We start from the raw sequence: 21,906 nt of genomic DNA, 5'->3' as shown, positions 1-21,906 counted from the left end.
GAGTAAAACTTTGCCAGCTCCTTCCGTCTGTGGAGTGCTATCAGGACACCTCCAGGGCCAGTTGGTGGGGACACCCTTTAATCGGTTCCGGCCTTATTTGAGTCTCAAATTCAGCATTTGTATCCTGCAGCCATAATCCTGCTTTTGTGTCCAAGACCATGGAAGAATTTCAGGAGAAATGTGGGGGGTGGAGACAGGGCTTTCCCTCTGTATGTCTTAGTGTCTGACTCAAGAGATTAATGTCAGAAGATACTGGGTTCTGACCAAGCCATGTTTTTTATTCCACGTTGGTATAAATAAACCCAAGAAACCAAACAAAATGTCAAATATATTTAATTTTTCACCATGTTGGAATGTTTGCTTTTGGTTTCCTAAGCTATTTCTTATGAGAAATAGAAAACCCTGGAATATGTTCTGGATGTTTTGTAAGTACATACATTGCCAGGAAACTCTAATTTTCACTTAATGTAAGAACGTCCCTGGGCACATAGGCAGAAGGGCCTGCAACTGAAAAGGATTCAAATTACTGGCTGGATTCAGATCCTAGGTCTGCCACTGGGGAGCTGTCTGTCTGATCCTGAGCTAGTTTCTTTTTCTTTTTCTTTCTTTTTTTTTTTTTTTAAATGTTTGTTGCTTTAGAGAGCCTGAGCAGGGGAGGAGCAGAGAGAAAGAAAGAGGGAGAGAGAGGGGGATGGTGGCTAGAGAATGCCAATTGGGACCTGACTCCCCAACCACAAGATTACAACCTGAGCCGACATCAAGAGTCAGACCTGAGCAAGTTTCTTGACTGCTCTGTACCTCAGTTTCCTCCTCTGTTCAGTGAGGATTAAAACTGTACTTATCTAAAGGAGACAGAATTACATGAGCTCACACATGCAAACTGTTCAGTACAGGTCTTGGCACATAAAGGACACAAAACATGTTAGCTTTTGCTCTTACTGCTTGACTGAAATGAATTCCTGCACTGTCTGAAGTGGCTTTGCTCTCCAGGTGTCCTTTATGCATTGTGTCTCCATGGTGAGCACCTCTCCGCTCACATGTATGCTACTTCCTGTCCCCTGTTTAAAGGGGAGAGTAGGCTTAGCTCAGGAGACACCACCCAAACCCATTCCCCTGAAAAGTGGAAATACACATCAGTCGCACCATTTTCTTAAGAGGCATGGATTTTATCAGCCTTTGAGCTTTTAACCAGACTTTAACTTTTGTTCCTTTCACAGAGAGCAATCTCCATCCTGAGAGAGTCCCTGGAAGCCAAAGTGGCAGTGTTTGGTGACCTCAGCCCGGAGGTGGCAGAGACATACCGGCTGTTAGGTGGGGCCGACCTGGCACAGGGGAACCAGAGTGGGGCCCACAAGAAACTAAAGAAGGTAAAGCTGGAGCCAGTACTAATGCAGAGAAAACTCTCCCCACGGGTTACTTTCTCTCCCTCCACCATGCTGTTTGTAAATGAAAGTTTATCAGTGGCTTATTTAGGTAAGGTGACATCACTTTCGCAGTTGATCCAAGCCAACACTTTTTGGGTAAGCAATATAGTAATCCTTTTATACACATATGTTTTTAAATGAATTATCAATTATTTTTTTACCATGCAAATGTTTTAAATTTTTTACATAGTGTGATTTATCAATTTTCTTGTACTCTTTCGGTACACTCAGTTTATGGAGGAATTCTTGAATTCTTGTATGTGTTCTTCTAGTACTTGTATGTCTGTTTCTTTTTAAATTTGGGGTTTGTTTGTGTGGAAGGTGTGAGGTAAGGAGCCAATGTTATCTTTTTTCAAACGGCTTCCCAGTTGTCCAGTGCCATTTTATTAAAGAGCCCATCTATGCTCCAGTGATTTGAGGTGACGCCTTCATCATGTACTACACTTGTGTGTATATTTAAGTCTATTTCTAGATTCCTATTCTCTTCTGTTTGTGTTTTTGTTTACTCAAATTCCAGTGCCTAATTGTCTTAATTATGGAGATTTCATAGCATGATTTAATAGCAGGTAGGACTAGACTCCCCTCATGGTTTTTTATCTCCGTAGACTATTGTGTTTTGTAGACATTTTTCCATATTTATTTTTCCACCTGAATTTTAGTATCAACTTGTCTAGCTCCATAAGAAGTTTGATGGTATTTTTTTTGAGGAGCATGTTATTTATAAATGAACTTCAGGAGGACTGACATCGTCATGATGTAGAGTCATTCTACCCAAGAACAAGGGATATCTTTATATTTGTTCACATCCACTTACGTATCATTCAGGCACATTTTAAAGTGTTCCTTATACAAGTTTTGCACATTTCTTATTAAGTCGATTGCTAAGCATTTCCTCTCCCTTAATGCTATTATAAATGGAGTTTTATCCAGTATTATATTTTTTAACTGTTTGTGTATGTGCATGCAAACTATTGGTTTCTCTACATTATTTTATATTCTGCTAGCTTACTTAATTCTTTTCTTGCTTGAGTTAATTTGAACATTGGTTCTTTCAGGTTTTTCAGGTGTACCATTACATCATCTGCAAATAGTTTTACTTTCTGTTTTCCAATTCTTATGCCTCTTATTGATTTCTCTTATCTGATTGCATTGGCTTGTACCTACAATACAATAATAAGTAAGAGTAGAGATAATAAGCATCCTTGTCTTGTTCCTGATGTTAGTGCAAATGCCTCTAGTGATTCTTGATATGGTACATGCTGGCTTTGGACTGTTTTATATATTTTACCATGGTAAAGAAGTGTATCCATCAATTTCTATTTTCATGAGTATTTTTTTATTAGAATTAAGTGCTGCATTTTGTCAAAGCATCAGTGGAATTAAATAATCATATGATTCTTGTTAGATCACTTAATATGGTATATTTTATTATCATATCAAACCAACCTTGCATTCCTGGAATAAATCCTCTTAGTCATATTATTTTCTCAGTGCAATGTTGATTCTGTTTGCTAACATTTTTTTTAGGATGTTTTGCCCTTATTGGTCAGTGATACTTGTTTAAGTAACAATGTAACAATGTCATATTTGCTTCATAAAAATAATTTGGAAGTTTACTTTTATTTTCTAAGCCTACAGGAATTTATGCAGCACTAAAACAAGTCTTTGAAGGTTTGTACCTCTTGTGAAATTCTTTAGGCCTGGTGCTTTTTGGGGGTAGCAGGGAATTCTTTGACAGTCTTCTCTATTTCTCTATAAAGTTTGCTCTGTTGAAGCTTTCTGGCTCCAGTGAAGTCATTTTAGTAAACCATATTTATCTATTTCACTGTCATTTTCAGATAGATTTGCATAGAGATTTGCAAAGTAATCTCATGAATTTTTTAAATTTCCACTTTTTTAGTAGTTATCTTCTTATTGTCATTTCTTAGTTTTATATTTGGATCTCCTCCCTTGTTTGTTGGCTGAGTTAGTTAGTGGTTTGTCTATTTTGTTAGTTTTTCAAACTCCATAGGTCAGTGGCCTTCCTATTCTGTTTCACTGATTTCTGATTTTATCTTTATTGTTTATTTTCTTGTAACTTATTTTGTTTTACTTTGTGGAGTTTTTCCTGTCTTCTTGAACAGGGAATTGAATTTATTTGTTTCCATTTTTTGTATAGTATTTTACGCTATGAATTTTCCTTATTACTTTAAGTGTACCTCCAAAGTCTTGTCATGTTGTGTTTTCATTACATTAATTAGTTTTAAAATGGTGAAACCTGGGAACCTCCAAGTAATGTAACTGACCAAACCAAAAGAATTAACTCTAGTTTTGAGTAGGCTACCCTGTACATTGAGCCTTTATCTCTTCTTACGGCTTTTCTGAATCCGTTGCAGAAGGCAACATGTATGGTGTATATTTTTTAACAAGATGATACATATATCTATTATCATTTAGTCAACAGTAGTTACTGGTCACCTTCTAGAGGCCAGTAGCTGTGCTAGGCAGACCTGGGATAAAACAGTGACCAAGACAGATATGCTTCTTGTCTTTGTGAGACTTTCCAATCTAACCAGGAAGATATATTAATCATTTCAGATAATTTAAACATTATACATATGCCAAAGACATTATTGAGGGAAGAGTTATAAGGGTGCTAAGAGTGGCAGTTGCCCTGGGTTTCTCCATCCCCTACTTCTAATTTAATGCTTATTGACTGATTGTTCTATCCCTGACACTGTGTTAAACGATTTACATATATTAACTTACTTAAGCCCTATAGCAGCCTGAAGAGTTGGATTACCTCTGCTCTGTTTTTTGTTTTTTGTTTGTTTTTTGTTTTGTTTTGTTTTGTTTTTAAAAAGCAGGAAACTGAGGCTAAACGAGTATCTCAGCATTGATTTCAAAGTCAGGAGTTGTCAGAGTGGGGCTTTATTAGACTGGACCGTGTGGTCTATCCTATATTACAGCCATTTCACATGCCGGGCTTCTCAGTAAGATTCTGTTTGAACTAGAGCTTCCTATGCTTAAAAACGTTTGGGAACCAGTGGCTAGTGGGGAGAATGCCAAGATCAGGAATCTTTGGATTGCCAAGATCAAGGAGTCTTTGGATTGCCACCGACAGAAAATGGTCAAACTAGCTCAGGTGTCTTATGGTTTCCAAGGAAGGGCCACTAGGCAGATGATTAGCACAGCAGGATGCAGCTGAGGCTCAGGAGAATGTTCCAAGGTTCTCTCTGCCCAGGACTCCTGTCTGCTTCTCTCTGCACATCCTCTTCCTCCACCTCTGTCATAGTAGTGTCTCCCCTCAAGATGGAGATCATAGCTGCCGGCCCTCCAGGGTTTTACTCCCTACACTGTGCCATTTCTCAGTCACAGCTCGAAAGATCTCAAGAAAGGGCTGTAGGCCTGACTTGAATCCAGTGTTCACCCTGGATCAGTCAGTTGAGGCCAGGGGCGTGCTAGGGTATAAGAACATGGTGCTCTCAAGGCAGCTGGGTGGCCCCCACTGGAGATGGTGCAGGAAACAGAAGACCTGGGATGCAGTCCCTATTTTTGAAGCATGTGCAATGAGTACAGTAGGTAGGCAGTAGCTTCCTCCCTCGAAAGCATCCCAGGCCAGTGAGGGAGTTACAGATTGTAAAGGCCCAACTGTGGTATTATGTGCTAAGTTCTCCAAGTCCACACTGGGATCTATGGGAGGGAAGGGCTTAGGGAAGGTGTCCAGGTAAGTAGTCCTGAAAGAGAGTATAGCCGAGCAGAGACAGGAAGTCCCAGGTTGGAAATGGGCTGGAAGAAAAAGCTCAGGGATGAGAGAGCGAAGCCTGTTTAAGAAGCAAAAAGTTGGGGCCAACTGTGTTGGGAGAGTGGCTGGGATAGACGTGAGGGCAGGTCCCTGCAGCTGTGTTTGTACGTTAAGGAGCTGAGACTTGATCTTTTAAGCAGGGGTCTAGGGGCGGCTCAGTCTGTTAAGCGTCCGACTTCGGCTTGGGTCATGATCTCACAGTTTGTGAATTTGAGCCCCACATTGGGCTCTGTGTTGACAGCTCAGAACATGCTTCAGATTCTGTGTCCCCGTCTCTCGGCCCTCCTCTCTCTCTCTCTATCTCCCTCTCCCTCTCTCTCTCTCTCTCTCTCTCAAAAGTAAATAAAAATTTTTTTAAAAAGCAGGGGTCCCAAACAATGACCAGTTCACTGCCTGTGTTTTATTTCATTATAGTTAAGGACATAGACCAAGTTAAAAATGGTTTTTGCAGTTAGTCGTTAAACCTGTAATCATTTTACAGGTGATCATAAATTGATCAGATGGTAGGGGAACACTACCGAACCCCAACTAAGTGAAATTTTATCGGCACCAAAAAGGAAATCTGTTCTTCTCATTAGCAAAACTAGATTACAAAGAAACCTCCTCATAATTTCATTGATAAAACAAATTTGAGGAAGTTTGCACTCCCTCCTGTTACCTAAGTGCCTACATAGTAGCCTCAATTTTTGTCTCTTGGCCTGCAAAGCCTACAATATTTACCATCTGGCCCTTTGCAGAAAGTTTTCTGAACCTTGCTCTAAGCAGCTGGGAGCCATTAAGGGAATTTTAAGCAGGGCACCATAGGTCTCTATTTGTACTTCGGATTTTGGGGCACCTGGGTGGCTCAGTTGGTTAAGTGTCTGACTTCGGCTCAGGTCACGGTCTCATGGTTCGTGGGTTCGAGCCCAGTGTTGGGCTCTGTGCTGACAGCTCAGAGCCAGGAGCCTACTTCAGATTCTGTGTCGCCCTCTCTCACTGCCCCTCCCCTGCTCATGCTCTGTGTCTCTCTCAAAAATATATAAACATAAAAAAAAAAAAAATCAGGGGCACCTGGCTGGCTCAGTTGGTGGAGTATGCAACTCTTGATCTCAGGGTTGTAAGTTCAAGCCCCACACTGGGTGTGGAGATTGCTTAAAAAATAAAATCTTTAGGGGCGCCTGGGTGGCGCAGTCGGTTAAGCGTCCGACTTCAGCCAGGTCACGATCTCGCGGTCCGTGAGTTCGAGCCCCGCGTCAGGCTCTGGGCTGATGGCTCGGAGCCTGGAGCCTGTTTCCGATTCTGTGTCTCCCTCTCTCTCTGCCCCTCCCCCGTTCATGCTCTGTCTCTCTCTGTCCCAAAAATAAATAAAAAACGTTGAAAAAAAAATTTAAAAAAAAAAATAAATAAAATCTTTAAAAGCAATTTTAAAAAAATAAAAAGAGGGGGGCACCTGGGTGACTCAGTCGGTTTAGCTTCCGACTTCGGCTTATGTCATGATCTCACCTCCCGTGAGTTCCAGGAGCCTGCTTCGGATTCTATGTCTCCCTCTCTCTCTGACCCTCCCCCGTTCATGCTCTCTCTCTGTCTCAAACGTTTTTTAAATTAAAAAAAATGTTTTTAAATAAAAAGAAATGGAAAGAAAAAAATCATGTGAGGATAGTGTTGAGAATGGAATGGACCAAGAATCGAGGCAAGAGGCTGAAGTTTTCTCATCTGTAAAGTGGAGGTGTAAAGCAATGCCGAGGCTTCCTTTGTTCCATGTTGTTCCGGGGATTGAGTGAGGGGAGGAAAGGCAGGCTGCTTTGCGAGCAGCAGGGTCTGGTGGAGTTCCGGGTCCTGAAGAGTACCAGAAGGAGGAGAGGGCAGGGCTTTCCTGGCTGAGGCACTGCCTGCCCCTGGGAATCGCCACTGTGATTCCCCTTCCTTGTTTCTCCTCTGAGGAGTGTCCATGAAATAGGGAAAGCCTAGCCACTCAACTCCAGGCTGGGGAGGGACCCCAGGAGTGGGGGGAAGCCGGCAAATGGTAGCAGATGCTCAAGAAACTTGAGCAGGGGCCACACGAACCTGTATGAAGCCCCGCTGTCCCCGTCGGGGCTGGGCGGGTACCACCGCTGACCGCAGGCTGGGGGCCAGGCTTCCTGCTGCCCAGCGCTCAGACGTCATTCCTGATCCTCACAGCCCAGACTTCAGTAGCCCTGTTTTACAGGCCAAGAGGACGGAGGCTCCTGGAAGTAAATAAATTGCCTCTGGGCAGGCTACTCTATAGTAAAGCCCACATGCTTTCCTTATTGCCAGTGGTTCACCAAGCATGGGGGCTTAAAGCCCTGCATCGGGGTGACCTTCTGAATCTGAGTCTGGGGCAAGGGTCCAGGGGCCCAGGGATCTGCATTCTAGCTTCTGGGGGAAGGTCGAGATCACTGCTCTGGGCCTCGTGCCCACCCACAGGGCTTAAAAGCAGCTCAGCTTCAACAAACTGTCAGGTTTCATCACTCCCCAAGCCTGCAGTGGAAGTTAGTGAAACGTTTTCACTTTAGTTTGGCCTCATTAACCATCAGTCCTGAACACAATGGCTTTGGCATTTTGAAGCTCTCTGGCCATTTGCCAGAACGCAGGGAGACAGGGTTGAAACCTGCATGTCTATTGGGTGTGCGTGCTGCAGGACGTGCAGTCCTCGTTGTCCCTCCTCCACATGTGCCCATCTGAGGACAGGACCGGCCACACTGTGGGCATAGGACACACGCAGGACTTGCGTGTCGGCTGTTGAGCCACACTTTCTTAGTCAGCCCTTAGGTAGCTCCCTAAAGCTACCAGCCGAGCGTTTCTCACATATTTATCACAACAGCTGTGTCCCCCAAGTTTTCAACCCTGGAACAGGAATCCAAGGAACACCAGCTTTTCCAGATGTGCCCTCCTGTGCTGCATGGCCCGGCCATGGTCCCATGGGCATGAAAAACAGGAAGTCACGAGAGACAAAGCAGACAGCCGGATTAAATTACTGCAAGGAAAACCATATTATTGATCTATCTTTCAAAGGCGTCTGCCTGCAGGAGTAAATTGGAGAAATCTGTTGGCTCCAGATGGAAATTTCCACAGCACAACCTCTGCTATGTTTTTGCGACATAGAGACCTGGTTTGATTCTAGGATGGACATCACTGCCAACATTTCCATCCAGGTGAAAGGCGGCAAAAAAGAATTCCTAAAGACTGTTTCCTGGGGCGCCTGGGTGGCTCAGTCAGTTAAGCATCTGTCTTCAGCTCATGTCATGATCTCACGGTTCATGGGTTCAAGCCCCGCATGGGGCTCTGCACTGACAATGCAGAGCCTGCCTGGGATTCTCTCTCTCTCCCTCCCCCACTTCTGAACATACATACATTTGGGGGGGGAGGGGGCAGGGAATAGACTGTTTCCCAGGTCAGTAGCCTCTCTGGATTAGTTCTGGGCCCAGTGACAGGGTGAAGCTGGGTTTGGGCCCATCCTTCATCCAACCTTCATATTAAGGGTTCAGTCCACTACTTGAGTGCTTTACAATGGCAGACATTAAACATCTCCATAAAAGAATAATTTTATGTGACCTCTCTCCAAGAAATCCAAAGCCCACTGTAATGAATCAGTTGAAGAAGGGCAAAGGAAAATGGTTTTTACTCATAGATTGTAGATGAGAAAGCCACCCCTGGAAGGATCTCATGTGGCCATGGGTTGAGACCCTAGAACAGCTATTCCTGCGACTGGCCAAGCACACAGAGCCTCCTGGTTGACAGCTGTATTTTATGCATAATTCACACACTGCCATTCTATCATCGGACCACTTCGTTTTACTTTCCCTTTAGCCTGTGTGGTGTTTTCCTCGTTGCCCTGGATACCAGGAGATCCAGATCGAGCTTGGAGTCCCCACAGAGCCCCATGTTAGCCCACACTGTTTTCATGTGTAGTCCCATTTGTCCTTGATCCTGATTTTCCTAATCATCACTGACTAACCCATTGTTGGGCTGCCACAGCCCACCTCAGATCCTTTTAGAAAGAGAGTAAGGTCATGACGACATTAATTTCATATTAAAAAAAAAAAAAATCCTGTTCTTGAGTTGAGAAGCAGGCTTAAAGGCGTTGCAAGCACTCCTCACTTAAAGCTGTTTGTAAATCGGTTGATAAGAGTATCACAATAGGAGCTGATGGTTAGAGGGATCAAGGTCATCCTTTTTTGACCTTCCGTGGAGAAAATGTGGAGCCTCCTTTGTGCCTACTCTAGGCTAGGTGGGAATGAGAATTCCAGCTCTGCTGGCCATAGGCTGCCCAGAAGAGTCCCTATCCTCGGGGTCAGGCCCCCCAACCACAGCAGCCCACACAAAGCACCCCTCTGCCTTTGCTGTCCCTTAGAAAACACAGATGGGCAACGTGCCCAGACTGCCCCCGACACAAGGCTACATTGGAAAGTTCCTCAATCATCGGAGCTCTCGCTGCTGCTTGTTGAGTCCTCAGTGCCTTAGACGCTCCTAAATTGGCATTGGAGTCTGGAGGGTGCAGAACCGTGGTCTGAGCAGACTGTCCTGGCCTGACACTGGCGTTTTGCCAGAGCCTCACTAGAGGCGGGACAACCATGAGTTTATGGGTGGAGGGCTGGCAAAGGAGGGGAAGGCCAAACCTACCACATAAATGCAGCGTGACCATGAACAGGTGGAAAGAGCGATGGTCAGGAATGGTTGGCGAGACTGCACTGGCTCAGGAAGGACCCGACGAGGTGGCTGTGTTCCACAGCCACGGAAAGGGCCATGAAAAGGCAGCTCAAAAGGCTTAGCTTTTCAAAGGGTCTGGATCTCTTGCTCTGTCCAACTCTGAAATAGGCGAGTCCAGCTTTTATACAAAGAGCTGGCTGTCCGCTTTAGAGAAGGAAGCCGTGACCCATACGTGGGTGCGCAGCAGGATTCCCCACACCAGCACGTCCTGCTGATGTGTTTGTTCTCTAAATATTTGTGTTGCAGTTGTCCTGGAGAAAGATGGTGGTAGCTTGCTCCAAGACAGTGGCCAGGGGCTGGAGCAAGGTCGTGGGGGAGTCGAGGGATGCTGATAAGGATGTAGAACCCACGGCACGTGGCAACTCAGAGGTGAGGAGTGAGGGAGACGAGGATGACGCCCACACTTTCAAGGCTGGCCCTCCGCAGACCCTCGGGGAGAGCTTTGCAAACGGGGTCTCTCTCCAGAGTCCCCGGGCCCCCTTTCTTCCTCATCTCGCACGTCCCTCGTCCTGGGGCCCCTGATCCCACCTTATCTGTCCCTTTGTCGTGGGAGGCATCCCTCCCACCCATGCAGCAATCCTGGGGATTCAGTATTAGTGGTCCTCCAGGTAAGGGAGTTGCAGGGGTGCAAGTGTGCAAGCGTGCACGTGAGAGGGAGGGAGAGAGAGCAAGAGTGAGAGAGAAGGGGGATCATAGTGTGCTCCCTCAAACACCTCCCAGTCCTGCCTGGGACCCCAGCACCAGCACCCCCTTCCCCGGACCTGTGCCCACATGGCCGACTCCCCATCCTGCCATTCTCAACTCACATGTCACCTCACAGGGGCCTTCACTGACCAAGTGCCCTCTCCCACCACTGACACCCCCCCACTTTTCTTCCTCCGTCGCCCCATCTTCTTTTCTCTTCCACAGCTCTTGTCATCAGTTGTTATCACACGTTCATTTACAAAATCTCTCAATGTCTGGCTCCCCCACTACACTGGAGGCCCCTGAGGGCAAGGCCCAGGCCTGGCCACTCTGCTCTGTCCCTGAGGTGGACACAGGTCGGCATATCGCCAGGGCTCTGCAAACAGCTGCTGCGGGAATGAGTAGATATGGAGGACTCGGGCCTAGTGAGGACAAGGCTGGTGCCCGAGTGGCTTGGGGAACGCCCACCCACACGTGCCCCTGTTTCCATAGGAAAATGCTCCCTGGTGAACTGTGTTTCGATTTGTCCTTTCAGTTCCGCCAAGGTCATCATTTAAGTGAATCACTTCTGCCTGCCTTGTAAAGATGCGTCCGTGAAGGCGCATTTGTGTTTTTTCTAAACGTTGAAGGCATCTTTCCTGACATCTTTTTTTTCTTGGCACCAGCCTTGAGAATTGACGTGTAAACAGAGCCACAGTTCATGAGCATCAGGGTAGCTTCTCCGCCACGGACATGCTGTCGCATCAGATAATGTGTAAAAGAAGAGTAGTGGTTTTAGGTTGTGAGAATTAGAGTCGTTGTTAAAAATCTTACCTTTCTGTGGCTTTGTTTTTCATTCCCCATAAAGACAAAATACTTGGACTAGCACGACGAGCTTGGCATGACCCTTACCAGGCATGAAAGCCTGTCTTTGTCAGTTTTCCATCATCGAGCCTGTGGCCTTGCCACTGAGGTGGCTCTTTGCCACATGGCCTCTGTGAATAAGTAGGATTTATCCCGTCAGCACATCCATTGTCTGAAATTCCCTGATAGGAATTATGGTCCAATTCCAGGACTGAAGGCTGGGGGGCTGGGGGTTGATGGGTGAAGGGAGGGCTAAGTCACCCAATCCAGTTCTGCAGGGGTACCGGCCATGCAAATAAATGGCCTTGAGTAATGACTACAGGTTTTCAGAGATTCCTGCCCAAACCGGAAAATATGCTTCTTTTGGGGGATATAGCTGTCATGGTTTTCTTTCTTTCTTTCTTTTTTTAATGTTTTATTTACTTATTTTTTGAGAGAGAGGGGGAGAGAGAGAGAATCCCAAGCTACTAGCACAGAGCCTGACACGAGGCTCAAGCTCACAAACTGTGAGATCATGACCTGAGCTAAAATCCAGAGTCAGAAACTTAGCTGACCGAGCCACCCAGGTACCCCTGTCGTGGTTTTCTAAAGCCAGAGTACACGGAGTCAGCGAACCTCTACCCCGCAGCTGTCCCCGGGCCACCCCTGCAGCCACACTGGGAAGGGTGTGAGTTCTTGGGCACATGGGTAGGCCAGAGCTAGGAAGACACCAACTGGTGGCTCCTGTCCCAGCTGCCTTGCCTCCCAGGCCCCTCAGAAACCTAGCTTGCAAAACTCAGTCATGTCAAAAATAAGTTTTCAGTTTCACATCAGGTGCTTACAGTCGTGTCGTAACTTGCCCTGGCTTTAGGAATGACTGCTAAGGGAAGCAGTGCACAGCGAGCAGCACTGTTGCAGCTACCGAACCTGCCTGGATTTTGAGGGCGAGGCTTCGTGACACGGCACCCCCCACGAAGCATCCTTACCAGAGGTGTCAGCTGCTGACGGGTCCCTGGAGCCCTGTGGTCCAACCGTGTCTTCAGGCTCCGTATAAGAACTTCCTCAGTTGAACTGTTTGTCCTCTTGTTTGATCGTTCATTCATCTAGCAAATATCGCCCCTACTCACGTGCCGGGGAATGTTCCGGAACCTGGGGCACGAAGGCGAGCAACACAAATGTAGCCCCTCTGGGGACAGCTTGCAGGCCAGTGTGGAAGCGGGTGCTACCTCTTGTCTTTCTGCAGGGGGTGGAAAGCTTCTTGTTTGGTATTTAAGGAATAATAGAAACACAAATGACTTCTCCCAACCCCTGCAGATAAAATCAAAGAGCCTAACAGCAATATAACAGTTCCCCAAAATTCATCTGGATCCTGGAAATTCCAGGGTTTTTGTCCACTTAGAGAAAAATGAGAAGCACTCTGTACAGGCTGATTTCAAATAGGAGTGCACTGGCCTTGGAAGAAGAATCTGGAGAGCACAAAATGCCTTTTATTTATGCTATAGAATATTCCACCACCGGGATTTGGGATTCTTCACTTAGTTCAGAGAATTGTTTAAAATGCCAGTCTCCCAGTAGGTTCAAATAACATTTATTGACTTTGTCTCTGACAGTGTCCATATTTTTAACAAAAGAATCGAAATAACCTGTTTCACACAAAAATGCTTAAGCAAATTTAGCTAAGAGCAGCAGAGCACTGAAAAATTCAATTTATGTTTCTTAGGTAAATACACAGCTATGTAAAACATTTCCTAGTAAGGTCAGTAAGGGGGTTATTTCACTATTTAAAATTTTCTGAATCAGGCTCCTGGCTCTGAGCTGTCAGCACAGAGCTGACGCCAGGCTCGAACCCACAAACTGCGAGATCATGACCTGAGCTGAAGTCGAACGCTTAACTGACTGAGGCACCCGGGCGCCCCTCACTATTTTAAAAAGGTAGCTCTATTCCAGCTAGTAGGTGAACCATTCTTTCCTGATGTGGTGCCTGGTATGGTGTCCCTGGGCACTGTCATCTAAAGGAGATTAGGTAGGGGCTGAGGACCCATTTCCCTCTCCTAGTTGGCATCCCTTTACATCTCTTCTCGCTTCAGCTAGAACTGGGGGCAAATCTCCTTAAGGAGGGTAAGTTGCCTTAAAAAAAAACCAAAATCTATTAATGCCAGGAAGAGAAGAATCTTGACTGCCAGGGTCTAGGGAGTAGGGACGGGGATGGGCTGACCTCTCTCTGGGCTTGATTATTGATTATGACCTTGTCTCCTACCTCCAGTCTCCCTACACACAATTTCCCCAGGGACAATGACCAGCACACAAGGTCTGGAATGGAGGTGGTTAGTAGAACCAGTGAGAATTGGTATAAGCACCGTCAATTGCCCTGTCCTTGTACCTAGGAATCTGAAAAAGTTAGCTAATAGTATGTTTTTCCCTGGAGAATGAGGGGCCAGAGAGAAGCTTCAGTAACCCAAAGGGTAGGATGGATATCCCTCCTGAGTTCTGGATTTCGGAGGCCCTCTGTTAAGGCAGGGTAAACCGAAACCTCAGACCATCTCAAATAATGATTATAATGTCAGTAAAATGCTAATGTCTCGGTGAATGAACTAACACGGAGACATCAGCTCATCTCAAAATGAGCTGCAAGGGAGGTACTCGTAGATATGTAAACAGAGAAGGCAGATGAGTTTAAAATGAGACCTGATCTTTCACACGGAGTTAAGGTATTTCTGGCCATGTAGGGGAAAATGAAGTCTGTCTTGGCAAGAACGTTAGCCCTGGACAGTGGCCTCTCGCTGCCAAGCATGAATGAGGGGAAAGCCTGCTTGCTTCCTGTTTTCTGTCCCTGCGTGAGCACCTCCCTTGCTGGACCCTGCTTGGAGACGCCCCCAGGCTTCCAGCAGCTGGGAGCCACGTGGGAGAGGAGGGCGGGAAGAGTTTACATCAAGTGTCCTGGGTGTTGGAAACCTGTCCCCAAAAGCAACACAGAACTTTCTCAGAGTTCCTTAAGTTTCCCAAGTTCACAGCAGTTTATCCGTGGATTAAAGCAGAGCTGGCCCAAACCCATGGAAAGAGCAGCAGGCCAGGCCAGGGCCCCCAGTGCGGATTCCGAAAGCCTGTGGCTTATTTGGGTGGAGGGGGTGGGATTTTGGAGCATTTGGATTATATGCTGAATGGAATGACAGAACAAGTTTGCTACTTCCTTGGTGTTACATAATTCAACAAAGAGTGAAGATCTGTTGTTTCAAAACAAAACCAAAAAACAACAAAAAAACCCCAAAACCCCGTCCTATCTTCGTCTAATAATACCTCTTTCCTCCAGAAGACAACCACATTCTCAGATTCCAGAACCACATTTTCAATTCCTCAGATTGAACCAAACATTCATTTGGTTTTGATATTTTCCACATCTTTTAAAGACAAAGCATGTTGGCTGCTTGCATTTTAATTTTCCTGAAGACCTAAAAATGGTTGGCAGATCAGAATGAATAAACAGTCTTCAGTACAAAGTCCCCAAAGCCTCAGACTTTTTTTTGACTCAAGCTGTTACCGTGTAGAAAAACCAATTCAATATTGTAAAAATGTAAAGTATTTCAGATATGCAGAAAAGCATGAAGAATGTAACCAACACCTTTGAGTTCACTGTTCAATATAAGCAATAAAACATGTATGGGTCTATACAGTTGAAGTCCCCACTACTAGCCTTCCCCACCCCGCCTCCAGATAACTGCTATCCTGAATTTGGTATCATTCCCACGTTGTCGTAATTATTTTACTATGTCTTTACTATTTTACTATTTACTAAATTAATTTACTAAAATTATTTTGCGATCTTGTTATACATGCTTCTTAAGCTTCATATAAATTATATGTAATATGTATTTTAATAATATGTAATATATAATAATATATATAATGCATTCAACTGCAATTTGTTTTTTCCTCTCTATAATCATGAGATTCATCTATGTGGCTATATGCACATCAAAAATTTGTATATCGTACATGTACCTATCCATTACTAAATATTGCCAAATTGTTCTAAAAGTGGTACCAATTTCAACATCCACTATCAATATATAAAAGAGTACTTGTTGCTTAATACCTGTGATAAAGCTTGGTATTATCATTATCAGACTATAATTTTTGCAATTTAAGAGCAAAGGAACAATGCCCTTGAAGTTTTAGTTTGCATTTCTGATTACTAGTGAACTTAGGTGTGTTTATCAGCCTCTTAGTTTTCAACTTCTTTGAATAATATCTTTTGATAATTTTCTATTGGTAGTTTGTTCTTTATGCGTCCTTAGTCCTAATCCCCTCTCGGTATTGTGCAAATATTTTCCTTCATTGTACTTTATACTTTCCCTCCTTGTACTTTACTTAAGGTGAATTTTGGTGCATAGATGTTTTGAATTTTAATACAGTTAAATCATATCAGTCTTTTACTTTTGATTTGCCTGGATCTTGTCTAAGAAATACTTCCCTATTGCAAGCTGATAAAGATAAACCTCTGATATTTTCATCTAAAAGTTCCAAGTTTTCGTTTCACATTTAGTTCCTCCGTCTGTCTAGGATTGATTTTTGTGTTTGGTATGGGATAGGGACCCATTTTCTTCCATTTGGAAAGCCCATGACCCCAGTTCCATTTACCGACTAGTTCAGCTCTTTCCCCTAGACCCTTCAGGGCCACTTCTGTCATCTATCAAGTAGTGGACTCTCTGCCATGTTCTACTGACCTCTTTGTCTATCCCTGGATGAAAACCCCACTGTCCTAATTACTACAGTTTTATAAAAGGTACTGATATACAGTAAAGCAAGTTCCTCCACCTCATTCTATTTTAAGAATCATTTTGGCCATTTGGGGGCACAACTTGCATCTTTATTCTTTCCTTGAGTTTACCCTGGTCTGGTACAAGTAACCAAATGGTAGCTCAGTAAGCAGAAGGGAGAAATCAAGCCAAAGCTAGCCCTGGATAATACATAAGCTCAATATTTAAGTCCTAGGTAAATTAATTCCTAAGAAATTACTGTGTAGTAATGAATATAGAAAGCCCATATAAGATAGAGCATGTTTTTACCAAAAAACAAAATAAAACAAAAAGCAAACAAAAAAATTTAAAAACCTTCCTGAGCAAGGCTCATTTAAAAACCGAAACTAGAGGGGCGCCTGGGTGGCTCAGTCGGTTGGGTGTCCGACTTCGGCTCAGGTCACGATCTCACTGTTCGTGAGTTCAGGCCCCGCATCAGGCTCTGTGCTTACTGCTCAGAGCCTGGAGCCTGTTTCGGATTCTGTGTCTCCCTCTCTCTCTGATACTCCCCGTTCATGCTCTGTCTCTCCCTGTCTCATAAATAAAACGTTAAAAAAAATTAAAAAAAAAAAAAAAAAAACGAAACTAGAGACCATCCCTGGTCAATACCAATGTTCTTGCCTTTATTTTCTAAAAATGCTACTTTTTAAGAAATTTTTAAACCTGCCTACCCAAAGGGGGAGAGTCAGGGATTTTTTTTTTAATTTTTTAAATGTTTACTGATATTTAAGAGAGAGAGAGAGAGAGTGTGAGCAGGGTGGGGGGGGGGGGGGGAGGTGGGGGCAGAGAGAGACAGAGACAGAATCCGAAACAGGCTCCAGGCTCTGAGCTGTGAGCACAGAGCCTGACACATGGCTGTAACTCTAGAGCCATGAGATCATGACCTGAGCCGAAGTAGGACGCTTGATAGACTGAGCCACCTAGGTGCCCCTTAATGTTTATTTATTTTGAGAGAGAAAGAGAGGAGTCAGGGGAGAGGAGCAGAGAGAGGAAGAGTGAGAATCCCAGGCAGCCTCCAAGCAGTCAGCGAAGAGCCTGATGCAGGGCTCGAGCTCATGAACCGGGAGATCATGACCTGAGCTGGGATCATGACCTGAGCTGGGATGCTCCACCGACTGAGCCACCCAGCGCCCTTATGCTTATAGTTTGCATATAGCTCATCATAAGGAGTTGTGTAAAATAGTGTTAAAACTTTGCATTTATTTTCTGGATCCCTCAGAGCATCCAAATTGAAGGCCAGTCTGTCCCTGAGAAACCCTGAGAAACCCTGAGAATGCACCAGTTCTGTCAAGCATGGGCCTGTGGATGAAGTATGCTTTATTTCATTCAAGGGAGCCTTCATTTTCCTGCGAAATGCTCTCAGTGACATTTTTATAACCTCATGATTACTACTTGGTGTTCTGCAGTGTCTTCAGATTCAGACCCTCTTATATGGAGCACAGGACAAGAGGACTCTGGCCACCCAGCAGACAGTGGACGTCCTGTCCAAGTGAGTTGGCTTCCCCTTGCACTGTTTCCTTTGCCATTCAGATCTCAGAGGAAGCTGGTTCTGTAAGGTTCTGTGGAACTTTCCATGGAAAGTTTTACTAACTGACTTCCCATAACTCATAAACTATGCAACACCAGTGATTCCTTTGAAAGCCCAGCTGTCAAATATCCCTCTTGCCCAGATACTAAGAAAAGATTGGCTCTTGAATAATGGCAGAAACACACTGGGACTCTCCCTCCTGCAGACCAGGGCCTGCGGGTCACCTCCCTTGCTGGCAGGCGAGGGCACAGTGCCCTGGCGTGGCCTGCTGGAGGCCTGCCTTTGGCTTCCCTTTGCTTTCAGCGTGCCTGTCAGGACGGCGGCCTGAGAGCCCTCTGACTTCACCTTGAAGGCTGGCCCCAGGTCTTTCCACTCCCTGCTGTGGAGAAGCCGCCCCTCACAGAGCCAGTGTGGCCCAGAGCCTGTGGGCTGACCGCCAAGGAAGGATCATGGAAGCACCGAAGGCGAGGAGACAGCCGGCAGGGGGCGCTCTCTCAGAGCCGTCGGCCCGAGCCGGAGGCAACGTTGAACCCTGAGCCCGCCGGGGCCTCCAGCCCAACCTTTGTGCTTGTGCTCTGCTCTCTGAGCCAGCTAAGGGTTGACCCTCTCAGCTCAGGGAGAAAATGGTCTCAAGGAATTAGAACACGGGAGAAAAAAACCTTGGGATTTAGGTTGCTGTGCCAGGATTCTCTTCTCCTTGGCCTTCCCTCCCCAGACTCCTTCGCCAGCTGTTAGCTCAGCAGCAGCTGGGCTTCTCTTCAGAGCAACAGTGGTCCAGGGGGCAGCACGCTCACCCCACTTTCTGCTTGTTTGCAGGGCCCCTGAGGTGGCCGCGAAGACCCGGCAGGCCCCGAAAGCCAAACCGGCCTTCTGCACCGGCATGCCAGGGAAGGTGCAGCCCAGCGCAGCGGACTGAGAGCCCCACCCCTCCCCCAAAGAAAGCTTGGGTCGGGCCGGGTGCTGACATTTGGGGTGCAGTATAAACCTCTCCGACTAGAAGGTGGGATTCGACAGATTTTTCCGGGCTGTTTGCTCCAGCATGCAACAGAGATGTCGCGTTTTGACAGAGGATGCCCTCCAGGGTGCTCTGGTGCTTCTGTAAAGCAGATTTCTTTTTCACAGTCCAAGTGGTTTCTCTTGCAACAAAACTTTCTACCCAGCAGCACGACTGTGGCTGAAAGGCTTCTCTTCAAAAGTTTCAAACTTCCTGTGTATGGAAGTGGACCCAACATCTGGCCGTACCTATGTATGCCCCTCGCATAGATCTGGAGTCTGAGAGCAAATGCTGGCCAAAGCCCTTTCTTTCTTGTAGGAAGATAATAGGGATGCAGAATAAAATGCTAAGAAGAATCTCAGAGGTGCTGGGTTGGTATGTTTTTCAAATGCAGGCTGCCTCAGAGTTCTTGGAGCCTAGAGGGACGCGAGGAAGCTTCTCTTTACTCCTACAGCCACTGAACGTGGCTAAGCACCCTGCGTGCACCAGGCCAGTGCTATGAACTGGGGACCTGACAGTAAACAGGACACACTGTCCCCATCCTCTCAGACCTCGCCAGCCAACATGGATGCTAATTACTAAACATGAAGTGGCAGAACGAGTTGGTAACAGAGGGAAAGAGCCCAGTACAGCAGGGCAGGGAGTAATGGGAGTAAACGGGCTGGAGGTCAGGGGAGGCGGGTGTAAGGGAATGAAGACAGAGGAGTAGGGGTGAGGCCAGCGGGGAAGGGCTGCAGGAGAGGGCGGCTGACTCCTGGGGCCTCTACTCCAGGCAGGAGAAACATGGCTGCCCTCTGGAGGTTCTTTTTGGAGTCGGCACAGCCCTTGGCCCCGTGCTCTCCCAGCTATTTCCCCAGGTTCAGCATGTGAGGTAGGGAGGGTGGAGTGGACGAGCACTCACATCCACAATGGTCTTCAGTCTCCCGCAGGGGAGGCCATTGCCCCTCAAGAAGGGAAGAGCAGAGTGGGAAGTTTTGAGCACCTTTCTCCATGGTGTCCACAGGAGACTGGGTGCTGGAAGGAGGTAGAGTACACAGTGGGCGGGATGGGCTGTGGGCAGCATTGTTCCTTCTCCTTCCCACACTCATCCCACGACCGAGGCCCAGAAAGGCTGTAGGCTGGTGCTAAGATGCCAGCACGGGCCCCTTCTACTCTAGTGCCCAGTAGGTGCTCTGGTTCCATTTGTGCAGGGTGGAGAGAGAGAGGCAAGGTCCCTTGTCCCTCTTGGAAGCTATGGCAGCTGACCACACAGGCCACCCCCACTCGTACCCACTCATCCCAGGTGGGATGAAGGCCATGTGCAAGCTGGAGGCATGAGACACAGTCACTACTCACCAGGTATCCCATCTAGTCGGAAGACACAGGTTCCGACATGGATGGTAGAATAAGTATTTTAAATATTTACCACGTTGGGAGTCTGCCAGGGACTGAATGTGTGTGTACCTCCAAAATTCATGAAGCCCTAATCCCCAGTGTGAATGTATTAGGAGGTGGGGCCTCTGGGAGACGAGAGTCCCGTGAATGGGATTAGTGCCCTGATGAGAAGAGACACGAGACAGAAGATCGCTCTCTCCACCACGTTAGGTCTCAGCAGGAAGACCGTCTGCAAACCAGGCAGAGAGCCAAACCGGGCATCGAATCTACCAGCATCTTGATCCTTCACTTCCAGCCTCCAGAACTGGGAGAGAGAAATGTCCATTGTTAAAGCCTCCCAGTCTGCAGTACGCTGTCATAGCAGCCTGAGCAGACAGCCCATGCTAGGCTTTGGGGGAAAAAAGTGAATTCTGATGTTACTTCTTCCTGTCTTTCTTGGAGGATAATATCTTGCAATCACAGAAACTAAAATATATTTTAAAAAATTTAGTCCCCACCCCAAGGAAAGAATGAATATAGGAATGTCCCACCCAAATGTCTCCCATCTATTAAATGTGTGAACTTCAACACGAGAGAAAGACTATAGATAGTCATGGGGAGGGGGTGGTAAAAAGTTAGACAGGTAAGGGTACCTAATAACTATTCCTTTGTCTCAATCTACTGCAAGTTTTTCAAGCACCTAAGAAACAGCCAGGATTAACTAACCACTCCGATTTGCACTCAAAGTAACCATTTTGGTGTGCCGAGGACGGTCCTGGTTTTAGCACTGAAACCATGTCCCGGGGGACCCCTCCATCCCAGGCAAAACAGGATGGCTGGTCACCCTACTGACACTAGCCTTCCAGGCTGTGATGACCACGTTCTTACCACAAACTGCCCAGTCTATATTTGAATATGAGCCAGCTGGTTTTTGCTCTGTCTGCTACGCTTTGTAGTTTTGTGTTAACAGTATCAAGTTCTGATTTGGGTAAAGGGCCAGAACTTTCCATACATATTCTCCCCAGTGATTCCGTGCAACATTTAAAAAAAAAAAATCATGCATGTAAAACACATAGATGCTTTAATTAGAGCTTAAATAGAAACCACAAAAACACCTACTGGAAAACATTCATTCTCTTTAGGAACAATGTGGAGGGTTTTTTTTTTTTTTTTTTCCTTAGATTTTTATTTTTATACATTCTTGTGACATTTCCCTTTGTAGGGAACAGGAGCTTAGAAAGATGAGCTTTGTAAGTGATTCCATTCTAAATATACATTTGAAACAAATGATATCAAAACAACCAGTGGGAAGGTGAAAAACATTCCATTAATACTGTTTTGTCTATACAACAGCAAAAATTGGTTCTGTCCCAACCCACAAAGTTGATTTCTATGGTCTCCAGAGCGACTGGTTTTAAAGGACACAGAACCTTCAGGCGACCTTCACAGTGTGGAGGGCATGCCTGCTCCTGGGTGATCCAGAGACTGAGTAACCAAAGACAGCTCAGGAGTCCACATTGGTAAGTACTCTTGGCAGGATGCTTCTTGAAGACATGTGTTCTAACATGGAAATATAAATTAAGACCTAAGATATTTTCCAAAGAGAGGTGGGTCATGATATTAATAATCTGTCCCTGTTAGCACTCATTCACAAGATCACAAGGCAAGAGAGGGACATTAAAGTAAGCCCACTCAGACTCACATAACAGACTCCCCATCCTCAGTCTGTGTCGCCATCAAAACAGTAGGCTGTCACCTTGACCAATAAATCACTTCTACAAATACCATTACCAATTACAGCTAACATAAAATCGCCC

The 21,906-nt window shown here is 45.8% G+C and overlaps 1 protein-coding gene across 13 annotated transcripts in view; it reads left to right on the top strand.

Moving 5' to 3' along the window:
- TTC23 (tetratricopeptide repeat domain 23) overlaps positions 1–21,512 on the top strand; it is a 109,955-nt gene extending 88,443 nt beyond the window's left edge. For 7 of the 13 annotated variants that reach the window (XM_042941123.1, XM_042941121.1, XM_042941124.1 and 4 more), the window contains 4 exons: positions 1,218–1,367; positions 10,162–10,284; positions 17,621–17,703; positions 18,559–19,093. In XM_042941123.1, coding sequence (XP_042797057.1) covers positions 1,218–1,367; positions 10,162–10,284; positions 17,621–17,703; positions 18,559–18,658 — 456 coding nt within the window. In that variant the 3' untranslated portion in view covers positions 18,659–19,093. Of the gene's footprint in view, positions 1–1,217; positions 1,368–10,161; positions 10,285–12,292; positions 13,182–17,433; positions 17,525–17,620; positions 17,705–18,045; positions 18,452–18,558; positions 19,094–21,442 lie in introns of those variants that run through there. The other 6 variants (XM_042941117.1, XM_042941118.1, XM_042941125.1 and 3 more) reach the window with 6 other exon arrangements.
- The last annotated feature ends 394 nt before the right edge of the window (positions 21,513–21,906 follow it).

This window comes from Panthera leo, chromosome B3 (genome assembly GCF_018350215.1).
Source record: "Panthera leo isolate Ple1 chromosome B3, P.leo_Ple1_pat1.1, whole genome shotgun sequence".
In the NCBI taxonomy this organism is placed as follows: Eukaryota; Metazoa; Chordata; class Mammalia; order Carnivora; family Felidae; genus Panthera; species Panthera leo.
Note: the sequence above shows the minus strand (reverse complement) of the source record. Positions and strands in the feature narration are given on the sequence as shown.